Source organism: Chrysochloris asiatica, unplaced genomic scaffold (assembly GCF_000296735.1).
Source record: "Chrysochloris asiatica unplaced genomic scaffold, ChrAsi1.0 scaffold00094, whole genome shotgun sequence".
In the NCBI taxonomy this organism is placed as follows: Eukaryota; Metazoa; Chordata; class Mammalia; order Afrosoricida; family Chrysochloridae; genus Chrysochloris; species Chrysochloris asiatica.
The window spans coordinates 190,784-208,364 of record NW_006408612.1 but is presented as its reverse complement, the minus strand read 5'-3'; the positions used below and the strand labels follow the sequence as shown (position 1 = coordinate 208,364).

General features: G+C 41.1%; 1 protein-coding gene across 1 annotated transcript in view; it reads right to left on the bottom strand.

Annotated features, from left to right (window-relative positions):
* The window catches only part of MYO3B (myosin IIIB), a 481,549-nt gene that overhangs the window by 337,833 nt on the left and 126,135 nt on the right, over positions 1-17,581 (bottom strand). Inside the window, exons 11-14 of the mRNA XM_006866691.1 lie at positions 6,541-6,667; positions 4,954-5,164; positions 3,616-3,760; positions 2,204-2,357 (exon numbers count right to left, since the gene is read on the bottom strand). Coding sequence (XP_006866753.1) covers positions 2,204-2,357; positions 3,616-3,760; positions 4,954-5,164; positions 6,541-6,667 — 637 coding nt within the window. The remainder of the gene's footprint in view (positions 1-2,203; positions 2,358-3,615; positions 3,761-4,953; positions 5,165-6,540; positions 6,668-17,581) is intronic.

Here is a 17,581-nt window from a genome sequence, read left to right as displayed (position 1 = left end):
GAATGTTTTATTGTGAATTGAATGAAAGTTTACAGGGCAGATCTTCAGTTTTACATTCAACAAATCATATGCTTTATTTCTCAAGAATTGCAATTCCCTCCAGACAAGGTATTCCACTTCCTCCCTGTGGGTCTCATTTGCATTCCACACTCCTTCCCAACCTTCCCGAACTTTGTCCTTAGGCAATTGTTTTCCTTTGATTCTGAATGGTTGCCTCTTCCATGGAGAGCACACCTTACTAGTATTTTTGTCCCCGGCTGTCTGGAGTCCTGGATGTGGCGCTGGGGGTTAATGCATCAGACTGCAAAGTCAGTTTGAACGGCAAGGTTGGTGGTTCAAGTTCACCAGCTGTTCCTTGGAAACCCTATACAGGGTTGCTATGGGTCAGAATCGACTCGATGGCACTTAACAACATCTACCCATCTACTGCTTGGCTAAAAATTGGGCCACAAGGATGAGTTTCACTTCAGACCTGACGGCTGACCGAGGGTCATAGTCTTAGGTTCCTCCAGTCTTTTTCTGACCATTAAGTCCAATCTTTTTTATAATTTTGAGTTTTGTTGCATATTTTCTGTCACTCTATCCAGAACCTTCTAATGTGATCCTTTCAGAGCACTTGGTAGTAATAGTTGGGGACCATCTAGTTCTTCTGGTCTTAGAGTCTGTTTATGTGTTCCATTGGTCCATTATACTAATTGATTCCAAGCAACTTGTGACAATTTTATAAATAAAAGGAAACTACTGGGGGGTGGGAGAGGGGGGCATTTCAAGTCTGAGAAGGGGGTTCTCTCCCAGGAATCAACTTTCCCATCTGGGCAAAAAGCTTCAAAGTTTTTGTCCCTCCCTCAACAAACAATTTTTGCTATTATTGCTATTGTGATTGCGAGGTGTGTGTGTGTGTGTAACTGTGCTAAGCATTAAAGAGATGCAAGGATTGGGCTTCTTTGACCCAAGCATCTCACACCTAGGTGAGGAGCTCCAAGTTGACTGCATCTCACTGACAACCCCAAGTCAGAGTAGAACTGTATCCCATAAGGTTTTCAATGACTGTGTTATTTCAAAAATAGATTGCCAGGGCTTTCTTTTGAAGCACCTCCGGGTGGACTCAAAGCTCCAACCGTTTGGTTATCAGAGAGATAAGGATTCTATAAAATACTGAAGATTCAAGAGGATGAAGGCAGTCAAGAGGAACAGGGGTAGTGTATAAAGGGCCTTTGATGCCAGGTGTTGGCATCCTATATTTATCATATACAGGATAACAGTAACCTTATGAGAAGGTTGGAGTCATGGTGTGGCACTGTAGGATGAGCACTGGACTGCTAACCACATTAGATTCTCTTGAAAACCCTACACAGGGTCACTATAAATTGGAACCAACTCAACAACAGCACTTAACAATAACAACAATGAGAAGGTTTGGCACTGAAGGCTAAGCCCTGGTATGGTGCTGTAGGACAGGCACTGAACTGCTAACCACAAAGTTAGCAGTTCAAACTTAACAGATGCTCTTGGTAACCCTATACAGGGTCGCAATGAGTCAGAACAGACTTGGCTGCATTTAACAACACAACAATAAAGAGGTGACTTTAGAAAGATGAAAGTAGCTGGGATTACAGGGTGGAAAGGGAAAGTATGAGACTACAGACAGGATGACCAGAGGGGTCTTTGAGTTTATCTCCAACTAGAAGGAGGTGAGGACCCAGCCTAAGAAAAGTGCACCAAAAGCAGGACAAGAAATACTCATGGGAAATTAGGGAGAGGAAGGCATAAAAATGATACAGATATGAAAAGCTCAGCAACTAGGGTCATGATACTTGGACTGGCAGAAATAGAAGGGTGAGAAAGAGTTGGGGATGGTCTTTTGCTGATTATTTCAATTCATTAAAAACAAATTTTATGCTTTCATAGGCCTTTGAGTGTTTTACATTTGATTTGAGTTCAACTGGTAACTACAAAATTCCCAATTCAAACCCACCTAGTAGCACCACAGACAAAAAGGCCTACTTTCGTAAAAACCATAGCCAAGAAAACCCCATGCAGGCGTTCTGCTCTGTAACACATGGGTCAGAGTCAACTCAGGGCCACAAGATAGCATCAGCACTTTCATAGCCAACCAGGTGATCAAAATAAGTAAATGTGTTAAACCACATCCATTTAATAAATATCAGCCAAGCTCTGTTCTCCTGTTCAGATAGGTACTTACCAACCAGGGTCTGGTCAGTTGCTTGGGGAAACCGACTTTCCTCGTCCAAAAGTGCCAGTAGTCCCAGAGGTTTTTGAAGGAACATGTCTAGGAGTGGGCGATTGTCCTCATACTCCACGACTGTAGCGTCAATGCCCTCATTTTGGTATTCCATCTGAAGGGAAGTGGATTGTGAATCTCTCCAGCCCCAAACTGGCCTAAGTAGGTACCCTCAGGATGCTATGACATGAACTTCCTCGATATGGTAACACTGAATGCATGTGGGAAACGGAGTGTTTCATGTGTTTATTAAACCTTGGTTTGAAGTCTGTCTGTCCTACTGGAGGCTTTTGGCAAACAGTCCAAGCTGGCAAAAGAAGGGATGGCTCTCTGCCTCCCAAACACAGACTCACATTTAATGCAGAAAAGAAGGGAAGTTGAAAAAATATATTTTGGTGGTAAATAGGAATTAAACCAGGAAGGAAACCCTTATCTTCTGCAAGGGAATCATCTTAAATTGGAAAATGAAAAAGAATTCCACATTTCCCAAGGAGTCAAATAGAAGGATCCCAGACAGATACAAGGTGAACTTTTGTGTCAGACAGGTGGGGCGAAGAGTGTCATATCCTGGTCTGGCACTGTAGGATCAGCATTGAACTGCTACCTGCAAGGTCAGGGGTTCAAACCCACCAACTGCTCCTCAGAAACACTACACAGGGTCACTATGAATTGAAACCGACTGGATGGCACTTAACAACAATAGTGATAAAAACCAACTCTTGTATTTTCACTCAATGCCTTGCTGTTCATCTAAGTGCATTATAGTTTGTGTGTCTTCATTCTTGCATTAAAACATTTGCTTCTGCCTTGTGGGAGTTGGTCACGAGAGAAAGTCTTGGAGTGGTGAAGACTGTTAGGCAGGCTGTGGTTGCTGAAGAAACAGCCCAAACTTTTGGGTCCACTAGCTTCACAATCTGTGTTGTTTATCATTAAACTCACAGATGAAAGACTCTCATTTCTAGGAGATGGGGATGGGGGTGACGGATCCAGAGTTAAGGACAACAAAAAAACTATGTTCTGAATTCAAGATCATCTGGTGTCATTTTAGACATGATCTCAGATGGTTTTTAGTTAAGTAAAGTAGAAGAGAATACAGCATTGTGGGCAATATGCATGAAACCGTTTGGAAACAAGATTTAAATAATTGGCTTGTCACTGGCTCCACTCAAGTGAAGAAATGTACCTTCTCCACAGAAATCAAGACCTCAATTTTTCAGACTAAATTTAGACTGCCTATTTATTTTGACAAGACTGCCTCACCAGCGGCTTTTCTCTAGAGTTTTGTACCTGTTGGCTTGTCTAACAGGGTTTCTGGTACAAATCAAGGGAGAAGCGTTCCCCATCAGGTTCAATACTTAAGGGTTCATTGTTACCTGCTCAAAAGCAAAAACGTGCTGGTTAAAATAGTACTGGATTTGCTCATTGGCGATGTTTATGCAGAGCTGCTCAAATGAATTTCTCCAAAAGTTCTCAAATCCAAAAATATCCAAGATGCCCACATTCATACCATCGTCTGCACTGTTGAATGAGAGAGAAGAATAAAAGTCTGGCAGGAGAGGAAACACCTCAGAGTGACAAGAATCTACATGCCTGTGTGTTTATCAGCACCTGCACCCGCTCATGGAAAGTAGCTTCCCACCACCCCTAAAAAAAGAAACACTTAGTAAACCATTCATCCCTTTCATCTTTCAACAGTACTTTCAACTTCTTTTGTTTTAAGCAGGATTCTTTAACACTTTCTCAGAAGATCCATATATGAAGCAGATGAAAGAAGAATAGCTCTAGTGATGCTGGGACTAGAATTTCTGTCCATTCATTCTTCTACCTCCCTACTCACAAAGGAGTTCTGGGGTGGCACTGTGGGTTAATGTGCTGGACTGCAAAGTCGGTTTGAACTGCAAGGTCAGCGGTTCAAGCTCACCAGTGGTTCAAGCTCACCGGCTGCTTCCTGGAAACCCTAAGCAGGGTTGCTATGGGTTGGAACTGACTTGACAACACTTAACAACAACAACAGCTTACAAAACTTTGTGGGAAGAATATTCTTTATAATTCGATGTTGTCTACTTTGCCACATATGAGACACCACTTATGCTTAGGAAAGAAAAAAAGCAATAATTATGTAAGATATTGTCCTGTAAAACTTTCCATAAAATGTCTCCTTTGAGCCTAAAAAACAACTCTGTGAAGAGATTATTATTATTCCCATTTTACAGTTGAGAGAACGGTCACTTAGAGCATATAGCTAGTTAAGCTGTAGAGCATGTATTTGAACCCAGTCTGTCTACCTCTGCTTCCAACTGAGTCTGTTCTCTTAAACCCACACTATAGTACACTTTTCAAGGAGCTCTGGTAGTGTAGTGGTTCCGAATCGGGCTGCTAAACTCAAGGTCGGCAGTTGTAAATTACCAGCTGTTCCGCGTGAGAAAGATGAGGCTTTCTGCTCCTGTAAAGATTTGCAGGCTCGGAAACCCTGTGCAGGGTCACTATGAGTCAGAACCGACTCCACAGTACTTAACAACAACAACATAGTTCACTTTTCAGGTACAAAGATTCCAGCTCTCCTGCATCCTATCACATCTTTTAAAGAATTAAGTCTGAGAATTTTGCTAGAGAAAACCCAGAAGAGGACCAAATGCTTCCTCTTGCAATCTCTTAGAGACACCAGGGTTGATGAATGCTCCCCAACGCCATTGATTCCTGCAAGAACTCACCATATGTTTTTGTCTGGCTGCAGGAGTGTATTGATGCGGTTTACAATCCAACTGAAGAGCCGCCCATACAAGGCTTTGGACATGGCATCCCGTACCTCTGTGGCCCTGTCAACGGTGTTGGCACGGACGATCGTTTCGCCCCTGGTAACCACACAGTGAGAGGTGAGGGCCTCCTTGAGCTCTTTGGGGCTGATGCAGAGAACCGAGGCAGCTGGAACAAAGAGAAAGATGTCGCTGAATAACGATGTGCCAGGGTCCATCCTAGGGACTTAAAAGTTAATGACAAACAAACTAGGTCCCAAACCCCATCCAAACTGATGCAGTATCTCCCAAATGGTCCTGAAAGCTTTTCATAGGTGTTTGATGTAAAATAAAAAGGGAGTGGGGGAGCAGTTTGAGAGTGGTCTTCGGTCAAATAAATTGGCAGAATTGCTATGGATTATGGTGCTGTGGATTAATGCGCTGGACTGCAAAGTTGTTTGAACAACAAGTTAGGCAGTTCAAGCTCACCAGCCTCTCCTTGGAAACCTTATACAGGGTCAGTATGGGTCGGAACCGACTCGATGGCACTTAACAACAACAAGTAGCACAATGGTTGAGCACTCAGGCACTAGTGGAAAGATCAGCAATTAGAACCTCTAGAACCTCTAGGAGAAAAGACCTGGTGAGCTGCTCCCCTAACAATTACAGCCTGGGAAACCCTCTGGGGCAGTTCACCTCTGTCGTATTGTTTTTAAGTACCGTTATGAGTCGGTTCCGACTCTTAACAAGCTTGTATAAAGTTTCTAAGGAGCAGCTGGTGGGCTTGAACCGCCAGCCTTGCAAATAGCAGCCCAGTGCTTATCCTACGTCACCACATCAGTACTGTCATATAGGGTTGCCTATAAGTCACAATCAATTCAACAGCACACAATAACATAGTCTCCTCTCAGAGACGCATAAAGCCTATCAGAATACTGTTGTGTTGTTGTGAAGTGCCCTCGAGTAGATTCCGACCCATAGCAACCCTGTGTAGGGTTTCCAAGGAGCAGCTGGTGATCTTGAACCACTGATCTTCCAGTTCAAATGGCTTTGCAGTCTGTCACATTAACCCACAGCACCACATCAGGACTCCATCAGTATACTAAAGGCCCTATACCTGCAGTTTTACATAAAAATTTTTACTTTATTGAAATCTGGTTAGTTTGTTTTTGTGTTTTCCTAGCTCAGGATTCTCATTCCTTATGCCACTGTAATTACTTATGGAGCTTAAAAGTAAATAGGGGTCTGCTTTCTTCCCTTCAGATGCTGATTCAATGGATTCTTTAATTTTCAAAAGTTCACAGATGATTTTCAAAAACAGCCAGGCTTGAGAACCAGTGCCCATAGTTCCCTGCCATGGGATTCTCTTCTGCAGACATTTACAGCTATGAAGAGAACACTGGAATGCCACAGGACATCTTTTGGGAAATACTGATCAGTGAAAATGCCTCCCGTCAGTCAAAGGAACAGCGATGGTCACACTGTGTTTAATAGTCTTGAAAAACCACCAAAGTGAAAGAAATGTGCACTTTGGTAACACAGAGTGAATAGGTATCAAATACTTACCATTTTTCAAAGCTTCAGTATTGGGAATCTCACTTTTATCAGTCTGATGTTGAGAGGAAATGGCTGCAAATTCAATGTTTCCAATATTCAAAATCCCAGCCAAAATTCTGTACACTGAGTGCACTTCCTGGAAAGGACATCAACACCATGTTTGAACGTCACTGCCAACGAGACCAAGGAAACACTAGTCCTGTGATAGAAACCGTCAATTGTGCGCCAAAGTCTATTCCCACCCTTGTATCCTGTGCATACAGTTTAGATAAATTTCCCAACCTCCTTTGCAGTTTGGATGACCCTGTAACTAAATTTACCAATGGTGCAAGCAGAATAATGAGGGCCACTTCTGGACCCAGACCTTAAGCATGTCTCCTTCATACTGTCTATACCATAATTGTTGACTGAAACTCCCAGAAATCCAGTTTTCACTAGACTGTTGATGAGGATACCTTTGACCAATGATGGATAGGAAATGCTCTGTGACCTGAACCACTTACCCTGAAATCGTTATGGAAGAAAGAACTGGTTTTTGTTCTTTAAAGCACTTTAGCCTTTGATTGTAACTAATACCAGCTCCCAAATTAACAGACCTTTCCTCAACGCAAGAGAGATATTTTCTTCGCCTCCTTTTAATATCAACTCAGTAGCTACTGAGTCAATGCCGACTCATGTCAATCCCATGTGTCTCAGAGTAGAACTGTACTTCATACGGTTTTCACTGGCTGACTTTTCAGAAGTATGAGGATGAAAATTAACTGCTCTCTGGCTGCAGAAATTATTTTAGTCAACTTTTAGAAAAGACAAATACATCATTTTTCAACATAATCTCTGTGATTTTAAATACACTTTGTCCATCTAACAAGCTTTCGTAGTCCCTTATTAAAAAATGTTTTAGGCTGAGCTGTGAGCCATAAATGTACCGCTGTCTTCACTTCTTCATCAGAGGTGAATCTTTGTCCTTGAAAGCTGTTCAGGGGACCACACAGGTGAAAGTTCAACGGAACAAGATCAGGACTATAGGGAGGATGCTTTAACACCTCAGAATGAAGTTTTTTCAGAGTGTCCACAATGTGGGCAGAGGTGTGAGGATGTACATTTTCATGCTATCCACAATGCCCTTGGATAGAAGTCCTTTGCATTTAATCGGGAGTTTAGGCTTCAGCTCATCAGTCAGCATCTCACTGTAACGAGCACTGTTAATTATTGAACCTTTTTCCTGATAGTATTCCAATACTGGCCCTTGAGAATCCCAGAAAACTGCAAGCATCAATTTTCCAGCGGGTGGTTGACTTTGGAATGTTTTCTTGGTTTGTGATTGAGGATGTTTGCATTCCATACTCTGCCATTTACTCTCAGGCTCGTAGTGATGAATCATCACCAGTAATGATTTTTTTAAAGAGACTTTTACTTTCCTTTGAGTTATCGGTTTAAATTTTGTTACAGATGTCCAGACACTTCTGGTTATGCTCTTCCATGAGTTGTTTGGGTGCCCACCTCACACAAACTTTTCGAAACTCAAGTCTGTCGTGGATTATACCATAGGCAGAGAGCCATGGCTGATTTGCCACATAATCCATTGTCACTCATCTTTTCGATAGAATCATTTCACATGCATGCTCAATGTTGTCATCGGCTGTGGATGTGGATGGCATTTGAATATACCCAAAGTGCAGATATGTTTTGACTCACCCTCGTGGATTGTTAGGCCTTCCTTCTGAGGTGCCTCTGGGTAGGCTCCAACCTCCAACCTTTTGGTTAGTAGCTGAGCACATTAACTGTCTGCACCACCTAGAGACTCCTTTGTGAATGTGGTTCTTATGAAGTAATCGGGAGGACATCATTAAAAGACTTCCTGTTGTTGTTGATGTTGGTTATGTGCCGTGGAGTCGGTTCTGACCCATAGCGACCCTGTACAGGGTTTCCGAGGCTGTAAATCCTTATGGGAGCAGAAAGCCTCATCTTTCTCCTGCGGAACTGCTGGTTCACAGCCCGATTTCAAATCAGTCCAACTCATAGCGACTCTATGCACAATGGATTATAAACACTGTCAAGTCCTGTTCCATCTTCATAATTGTTATTTTTTAGCCCATTGTTGCTACACGGTTCCATTCCATCTTGTGCGGGTTTTCTGCTTTTTCACTGACCCTCTACTTTATCAAAACATGATATCCTTCTCCAGAGACTACTTTCTCCTGACAACATGTCCGAAATACGTGTGAGTATTCCAGCTATGCTTCTTCCAAGACAGATTTATTTGTTCTTCTGGCAGTTCATGGTACTTTTAGTACTCTTTTACAACACCACAATTCAAATGCATCGATTCTTCTCTGATCTTCCTTATTCATTGGCCAACTTTCATACACAGGTGAGTCATTTGAAAATACCACGACTTGAGTCAGATGCACCTTAGTCCTCAAAGTAACATCTTTGCTCTTTAACACTTTTAAGAGGCCTTGTGCAGCAGAATTACCTAATGCAATACATCGTTTGATTTCTTGATAGCTGCTTCTATGGGCATTGATTGTGGATCCAAGCAAAATGAAGTCTTTAACAATTTCCCTTTTCTCTGTTTGTCATGATAATATTTATTGAACCAGTTGTAAGGACTTTTGTTTTCTTTACATTGAGATGCAATCCATACTGAAAATTGTAGTCTTTGATTGTCATCAGTAAGTATTATAAGTCTTCTTCACTTTCAGCAAGCAAAGTTGTGTCATCTACACATTGCAGGAAATTTCTGTATTTTATAGAGAAAAATACATCCATGTTCTTCTTCGTATTACCCAGGTTCTTGGATTATTTGCTCAGCATACAGTATGGTGAAAAAGTATGGTGAACGAATACAACGATGGCACACGCCTTTTCTGATTTTCAGCTATTCAGTATCCCCTGTTCTAATGACTGTCTTTTGGTCTGTGTACAGGTTCCTTATGAGCACAAATAAATGTCTTGGAATTCTCATTCTTCACAAAGTTATCTTTAATTTGTGATGGTCCACACAGTCCGATGCTTTTGCATAGTGAATAAAACACAAGTAAATCTTTCTGGTATTTTCTGCTTTTGGCCAAGATACATCTGACTCATAGATGTTTTACTCTAGAACATTTTAAAGTTCAGTGATGGAGTGTTTGGTTACTAAGGTGGTCAAGAAATACTTTGAAAGACTCACTGGAAATTATCTAAGTCCTATTTTTTCAGATTGAAAGTTGAATACATATGTAGCATTCTTGGTTTTAAAAAGTACATTTATCTATATAAGCATTTGCATTTCCTGCAGGTAATATAATGAAATATATAACCAGGAAATTTCTGTATTTTATAGAGAAAAATACATCCATAAAAAAATACATAAGCAGGAAACTTGATTTAGTGCTATGCATAGCAACAAACTAATAGGAACTGTCATGAAGCTATTGATAAACCATTGCCCCAAACTGAGCCTTCCCATAAACATGACTCAGTTAAGCCAAAAACAGAACACAGACTGTAACAGTGACATCTGCTGGATACCTGATAATGATACAAAGACAAATGAGGATTTTAAAACCAGCTTCTGCTATAGATAAATATTATTCTTCAAACTGTAAATCAGAGGCAAGATGTCATGTTTCTGGCTTTAAGAATCACCAGTTTAATCACACAACTAAAGAATGGCTGTGGAGAACACCTTCCAAATAGGTTTAGGGGACTTGCCTGGATTTAACATGACAGTACCTCATTACCTTGGGAGTCCTGGTATGGGGCTGTGGGTTAATGTGCCAGACTGCAAAGTCGTTTGAACTGCAAGGTTGGTGGTTCAAGCTCACCAGCTGCTCCTTGGAAACCCTATACAGGGTTGCTATGGATGGGAATCGACTCGATGGCACATAACAACAACACCTCATTACCTTGATCAATACAGTGTGAGGTTACTGAATGTACTGAGTGACTTCTCACTCAGGCAGAGCCCAGAGGGGGAAACTGAGACTTTACAGCAGTGATTTCTATGCCTGTTATTGCCCTTCCCTCTCCCTAATTTTTTATTTGAAAAAAATTAAATATACAAAAATATTCATAAAACAATAGTGAATATTGTTTTACCATCACATTTAACCATCACAATACTAGCCATTGAGTCCTAGTGTGGCACTGTAGGATAAAGCACTAGAAGGCAAGGTTGGTTTGAACCACAAGGCCTGTGGCTCAAATCCATCAGCTGTTTCTTAGAAACCCTATACAGAATCGCTATGAGTTGGAATGGATTCCACAAGAAAAATATTTAGCCATATTTTCTTTCTCTCTCACACACATACATAAATTTGTGTGTACACATATGTATGTATACATGTATATGTGTTATGTGTCTGTATCTATCATCTGTATCTACACACACACACATATATATACACACACATTCTTTTCTGAGCCATCTGAAAGTAAGTTGAAGCCATCTTGACACCTCACCCCTAAATATTTCAGTACACATCTCATAAAAATGGAGTCCTAGTATGGCACTGTGGGTTAATGCACTGGACTGCAAGGTAACTTTGAACCACAAGGTCAGTGGTTCAAGCTCACCAGTTGCTCCTTGGAAGCCCTATACAAGGTTGCTATGAGTCGGCACTGACTCAAAGGCACTTAACAACAGCAATAACAACTCATAAAAATAAGGACGTTTATCTATGTAATCACACTGCTGTTATAACACCTAAGAAAATTAATAATTCCATTATATCCCATATACAGCCCACCTTCCATTCCTCAAACTATTTATTCAAAGATGCCTTTTGTAGCTTTTGTTTCTCAGTATATAAAAGAAAAATTTTCAATAGTTTGTTTCTCTTGAGAAGAGAAATATTCAAGGAGTAGGAGAGATGCCTGAAGTGAATGGTGAAGATTTTTTTTTACTCAGTTCTGACTCATGGAAACCTCATGTGTGACAGAGTAAAACTATGCTCCGTAGTTGTTGGTTTTGTTTCTAATATATACTACTTTATATGAAGGACAGACGGTTTGAGGACTAAGATCATCCTTCAATCATCTCATTTGCATGTGAAAGTTACATAACAAATAAGGACGCCTGGAGAAGAATCATGCATTTAAATTGTAGTTTTGGTTGGTTTATGTGCTGTGGAGTTGGTTCCAACTCATTTTGTTGTTGTTGTTGTTATGTGCCATGGAGTCGGTTCCGACTCACAGCGACCTTGTACAGGGTTTCCGAGGCTGTAAATCTTTACGGGATCAGAAAGCCTCATCTTTCTTCTGCGGAACAGCTGGTAGTTTTGAACTGCTGACCTTGTCGTTTGCAGTTCAATTCATAACCACTACGCTACCAGAGCTCCTCGGTTCCAACTCATAGTGAGTCTTTATAGGGTTTCCAAGGCTGTAAATTTTTACAGGAGCAGAAAGCCTCATCTTTCTTTTGCAGAGCAGCTGGTAGTTTTGAACTGTTGACCTTTGGGTTAGCAGCCCAACTCATAACCACTACACTACCAGAGCTCCTTAAATCGTGGTGCAGGAAAAGGCAATTAAAAGTACCATGGACTGTTAGAAGAACAAACAAATCTGTGGTGGAAGAAGTACAGGCGAGAATGCTCCTTAGAAACCAGGATAGTAAAACTTTGTCTCTTATAACTTTAGACACATTATTGGGGGAACCAGTCCCTGGACAAGCACATCATGCTTGGTCAAGTGGAGGATTAGCAAAAAAAAGAAGATTCCCAAGGAGATGGATTGGCACAGTGGCAGCAGCAATGGGCTCAGGTGAAACAATTGTGAAGATGACGCAGGACTGGGCGGTGTTTCATTCTGTTGTGTACAGGGTCACTATGAATCAGAGCTGACTCATCAAACAACCACTTTACTGTGTTTTAGGTAAAAGTTGACACTGCAAATTAGTTTCCCCTTTAGCAACTTTTGGAGCCCTGGTGATGCTGTGGGGTAACCATTGGGCTGTTAAGTACAAGGCCAACTATTCAAACCCACCAGTCACTCCTTGGGAGAAAGATGAAGCTGTCTCCTCCTGTAAAGATTTATAGCCCCAGAAACCTTAAGGAGCAATTCTACTCTGTTCTATAGAATTGCTATGAGTTAGAATCAACTAGATGGCAGTGGGTAGGTTTGTGTATAATTACATTCTGTTTATTCTATTTCTATAACTCTAGCTTCCCCTCCCCTCCTTGCCTTAGCATCTATGTTTTGGTGTAAATGTTGACCATTTGGTCTCATATAGTTAATTGTTTAAGGGAACACATACACGCACAGACCATTTTGTTTATTTTATAAGCCATTTGGCTGAAAAATGACCTACAGAAATAGCTTCAACTACACTGTACCAAAAGGAAATGGTTAATGCTCAACCACTTCAAGAGGTAGCATATGATCAAGAGCCAATGATACTGAAGGAAGAAGTCCAAGGTGCATTGAAGGAAATGGCAAAGAACAAGGCACCAGGAATTGATGGAATGAAAATTGAAATCTTTCAAGAAAGTGAGGCGGCACAGGAAGCATTCACTCATCTCTGCCAAGAAATTTGGAAGACAATTATCTGGCTGACTGATTGGAAGAGATCCCTATCTGTGCCCATTCCAAAGGGAGGTGACCCAACGGAATACGGAAATCATCAGACAATATCTTTGATAATACATGCAAGTAAAGTTTTACTAAAGGTAACACAGAAATGGCTGCAAGCATACATTGACAGAGAACTTCCAGGGGTTCAAGCCAGATTCAGAAGAGGCCTTGGAATGAGGGATATCATTGCTGATGTCCAATGGATCTTGGCTGAAAACAGAGAATATTAGAAAGATGTTTACCTCTGCTTTATTGATTATGCAAAGGCTTTCTATTATGTGGATCATGACAAGCTATGGTCAACATTGCAAAGTATAAGTATTCCGGAACACTTAATTGTGCTCATGAGGAATCTGTACCTGAACCAAGAGGCAGTTGTTCGAACAGAACATGAAAACACTGAATGGTTTAAAATTAAGAAAGGTGTGCGACAAGGTTGTATTCTTTCACCATACTTATTCAACCTGTATGCTGAGCAAATAATACAAGAAGCTGGGTTCTATGAAGAAAAACGTGGCATCAGTATTGGAGTTAGACTCATCAACAACCTCCGATATGAAGATGATACAAGCTTGTTTGCTGAAAGTGAAGAGGACTTAAAATATTTACTGATGAAGATCAAAGAGCACAGCCTTCGATATGGATTACATCTCAGTGTAAAGGAAACAAAAATCCTCACCACTGGACCAGTAAACAGCATTCTTATTAACGGAGAAAAGACTGAAGTTGTCAAGGACTTCATTTTTCTTGGATCAACTATCAACACTCATGGAAGCAGCAGTCAAGAAAACAAACGACGTATTGCATTAGGCAAATCTGCTGCACATGACCTTTTTAAAGTGTTGAAGAGCAAAGATGTCAGCTTGAGGACTAAGGTGAGCCTGACCCAAGCCATGGTATTTTCAGTAACCTCATATTCATGCGAAAGCTGGACAGTAAATAAGGAAGACCATAAAAGATTTGATGCTTTTGAGTTATGGTATTGGAGGAGAATATTAAAAGTTCCATGGGCTGCCAAAAGAACTAATAGAACCATTTTGGAAGAAATGCAGCCAGGGTCTGCTTCTTGGAGGCCAAGATGGCCAAACTTTGTCTCTCATACTTCAGACATATTGTTAGGAGGGACCAGTCACTAGAGAAGGATATCATGTTTGGTAAGGTGGAGAGTCAGAGAAAAAGAGGAAGACCCCCAAGATGGATTAACTAAGTGGCAGCATCAATGGACTCAAGTGTGGCAACAGTAGTGAGGTTGGCCCAGGATCAGGCAGTGTTTCGTTCTGCTGTGCATAAGGTCGCTATGAGTCGGTATAAACTCAATGGCACCTAACAACAACAACAAGTTTAAAAAGTATCTTGACATGGTAGTCTTGGGGGTTCCTCTAGTCTCTCTCAGTCCAGTAGGACTGCCCTTTTTTTTGGAACTTGAGTTTTGTTCTACATTTTTCTCCCATTCTATCCAAAACTTTCTGTTGTGTCCCTGGTCAGAACAGTCAGTCTGGCACCATCTAGGTCCGGTCTCAGGTTAGACGAGACCAGAATGTGGGCGATTGTCCCATGGATTAGTTTCCTCTTTGAGTCTTTTTTTATTTCATTCTCCTATATTCCCTGTGAGTACAGACCAATAGTTTTTTCTTAGATGGCCACTTAGGAACTTTGTTTTGTTTTTTTTTAAACTCATGACTCTACCTTTATTTCTGATCTCAGCATAGGTTTCCCACAGGTATCCCAGTCTTCTGCAGAGTCACCATCAAGCAGGTTTCTTCCTTGGGAGACCTTGTTCTTATGCACAAACCTTGACTTCTTTTGGTACCACCCTGTCCTGGTGACTGGGATCCAGTCTGTGTCCACTGGCCTCAATCAAGAGCTCAAAGTATAGATACCAGTTTGAAGCTGCCCTCAGGCTTGGTGGGAACCATTTGGACAAAAGTCTTGTAGAGGGCTGGTGAAAGGAAATGCGGATAGGTCTCTTGTGATACAATAGTGAATAATTGTTATCAGCACCAATTGTGAGGGTTGTAAATGTAAAGGTAGACGTTTTGTAGCAAGGAGGGGAGTGATTAACTTTGCAGTCTATTAGTGGAGGTCCCTGGGACCATAAAGGTAGAAGAGTGGAGAGCAGGACCCTACCCAGAGAAGCAGTGATACCTGAGATAGAGGCAGAGACGATGACGTGGAGAGATGGAGCAGCTGGGGATTTAGACCCAGAGAGGGAGAGGGGCTGTGTGCTGATGACCGAGGGGTGGGAGGCAGGGGGTGGGGGGGCAGGCTTGTAGGGTATACCCTTTGGTGGGTTGATGATGCATAGAGGGGATTGTAACCATGGCAATGAAAGGATATACGATAGGATGAACGTAAAACTAATGGTCTTCCATGTAAATTATCACATAATTCACAATAAAACATTAAAAAAAAAAAAAAAAAGTCTTGTAGAGGACAGCACCCTTGGGCAGCATGGTGACCAGATCTACAGCTTCTTTATTGCTGAGACTGGGCACGTAGACCTTCTTAGGATAGCGGACTACCCCATCTTCTAAGGCATACAGGCATCTCCTCTTCCCTAGCCACATGGGCTCCTGGGTGCCAGCGGAAATTGTGTTGAGTCCCCAGGGTGTTGTCAGCATGAACATAGAGATCTTCCATTTTCTTGATGCCATGTTTTCCAGGTGACCTTCCAACAATATTTTTGGAGCTGCCACCTGTCTTCTTGGAAGCATACCTTACAGATCTTCAGGGGGGCCTGAGGGAGACCCCACAGGACTGTAACGGCTGCCCACATCCTCAGCACCAGCGCTGCCAACGTCTTGCGTGCTTTACACTGACTCACAAACTTTTGAGACCACAGATGCTATTGACCACACTAGGATGTACACACATTATTTTTATGAGATATGTTATGTCAATTGACTAAGTTGTCCCCAAAACTATGGTCCCAAATCTTTCAGTCTAGTAAACCAACCCATGAACTGCTTGGATATGTCGAAGAAACTTCTGTAACTATGCTACCTATGTGGGTTTTTATATATGTGGATACTCATAAAGATAATAAAATTTTCCGACAAATCTTCTGAAGCCCTCTCATGTATGCAGCACTCACAAACGTATATACAAGTATGCCCGAGGATATAACTATATATGCACATGTATTTATTCACATATGCCTTCATATAGACACATATGGTGGGGTATTGTAGGATAAACATTGGACTGCTGATGGCAAGGTCAGCTGTTCAAACCCACCAGCCACTCCTCAGAAATCCTATACAGAGTCACTGTGAGTCAGAAATGACTCAAAGGCACTTAACAACAACATACATATATGAATTCATAACAACCTATGTAACCACACACATATTTTATTGGTTGTTTTGGAAATTTTTTGTGTGTTATAGCATTTACTAAAATTGTCCCTTATCTTGTGTACTTCTTAATATAATTAGTTACCTTAGTCAGACTGTGCTGACTTCACCCATGTTTCGGATTGCCTTTCCCAAAGTAACAAGTGACTACTACCTAGAAAGTGATTCCCCTTTCTTTCCTTCCCATCCTTGGTAGCAATCAAAGAACTTTGCTTTCTGTGTGTGTATCTATTCTTGACTTTTTATAATATACAAATTTGTCTTTTAGTGATTGACTTATTTCACTTAGCATAATGTTCTCCAGATTCTTCCATGTTATGTTTTGCAAACTCCCCATTATTATTCACAGTAGTGTAGCATGTACCACAATGTTTATCTTTTCATCCATTGGTAGATGCTGAGATTGTTCCCATCTTTTTGCTGTTGTGAATATGCTGCAATGAACCTAGATGTGCATATGTCAAGTCATATCTCTGCTCTTAGATCCCTAGGATATATGCCTAAGAGTGGAATCTCTGAATCATGAGCTATTTCTATTTCTACATTTTTTACAAAGTACCATACTGTTTTCCATAGTGGTTCTACCGTTATACAATCCCACCAATAATGAATGTATAAGAGTTTCAGTCCCCCTACAACTTAGTTGTTTTCCTTTTTTTTTTTATCATTGCCATTTTTTGCAGGAGTGAGGTGATATCTCATTGTAATTTCAATACATTTATCTAATGGCTGATGATCATGAGCATCTTTGCATGTATTTGTTGGCTACCTGAATGTCCTCTTAGGTGAAATGGTTTTTCATGTCTTTTGTCCATTTTTCAGTTGGATTGTTTGCCTTTTTTATTACTGAACTGTTGGGCTTCTGTGTGTTTTAAAGATTAGATTTTTGTCAGACATGTCATCAAATATCAGTCTATAGGCTTTCTTTTTACTTACTTGGTAAAGTTTTGTGATATGTATAAGTAGTTATTGGTTCTTTTAGCAGTCCATGGCACTTTCAGTATTCTCCTCTAACACCACAACTCAAAGGCATCAATTCTTCTATGATCATCCTTATTCACTGTCCAGCTTTCGCATCCATATGAGGCTATTGAAAACACCATGGCCTGGGTCAGGTGCACCTTAGTCCTCAAGCT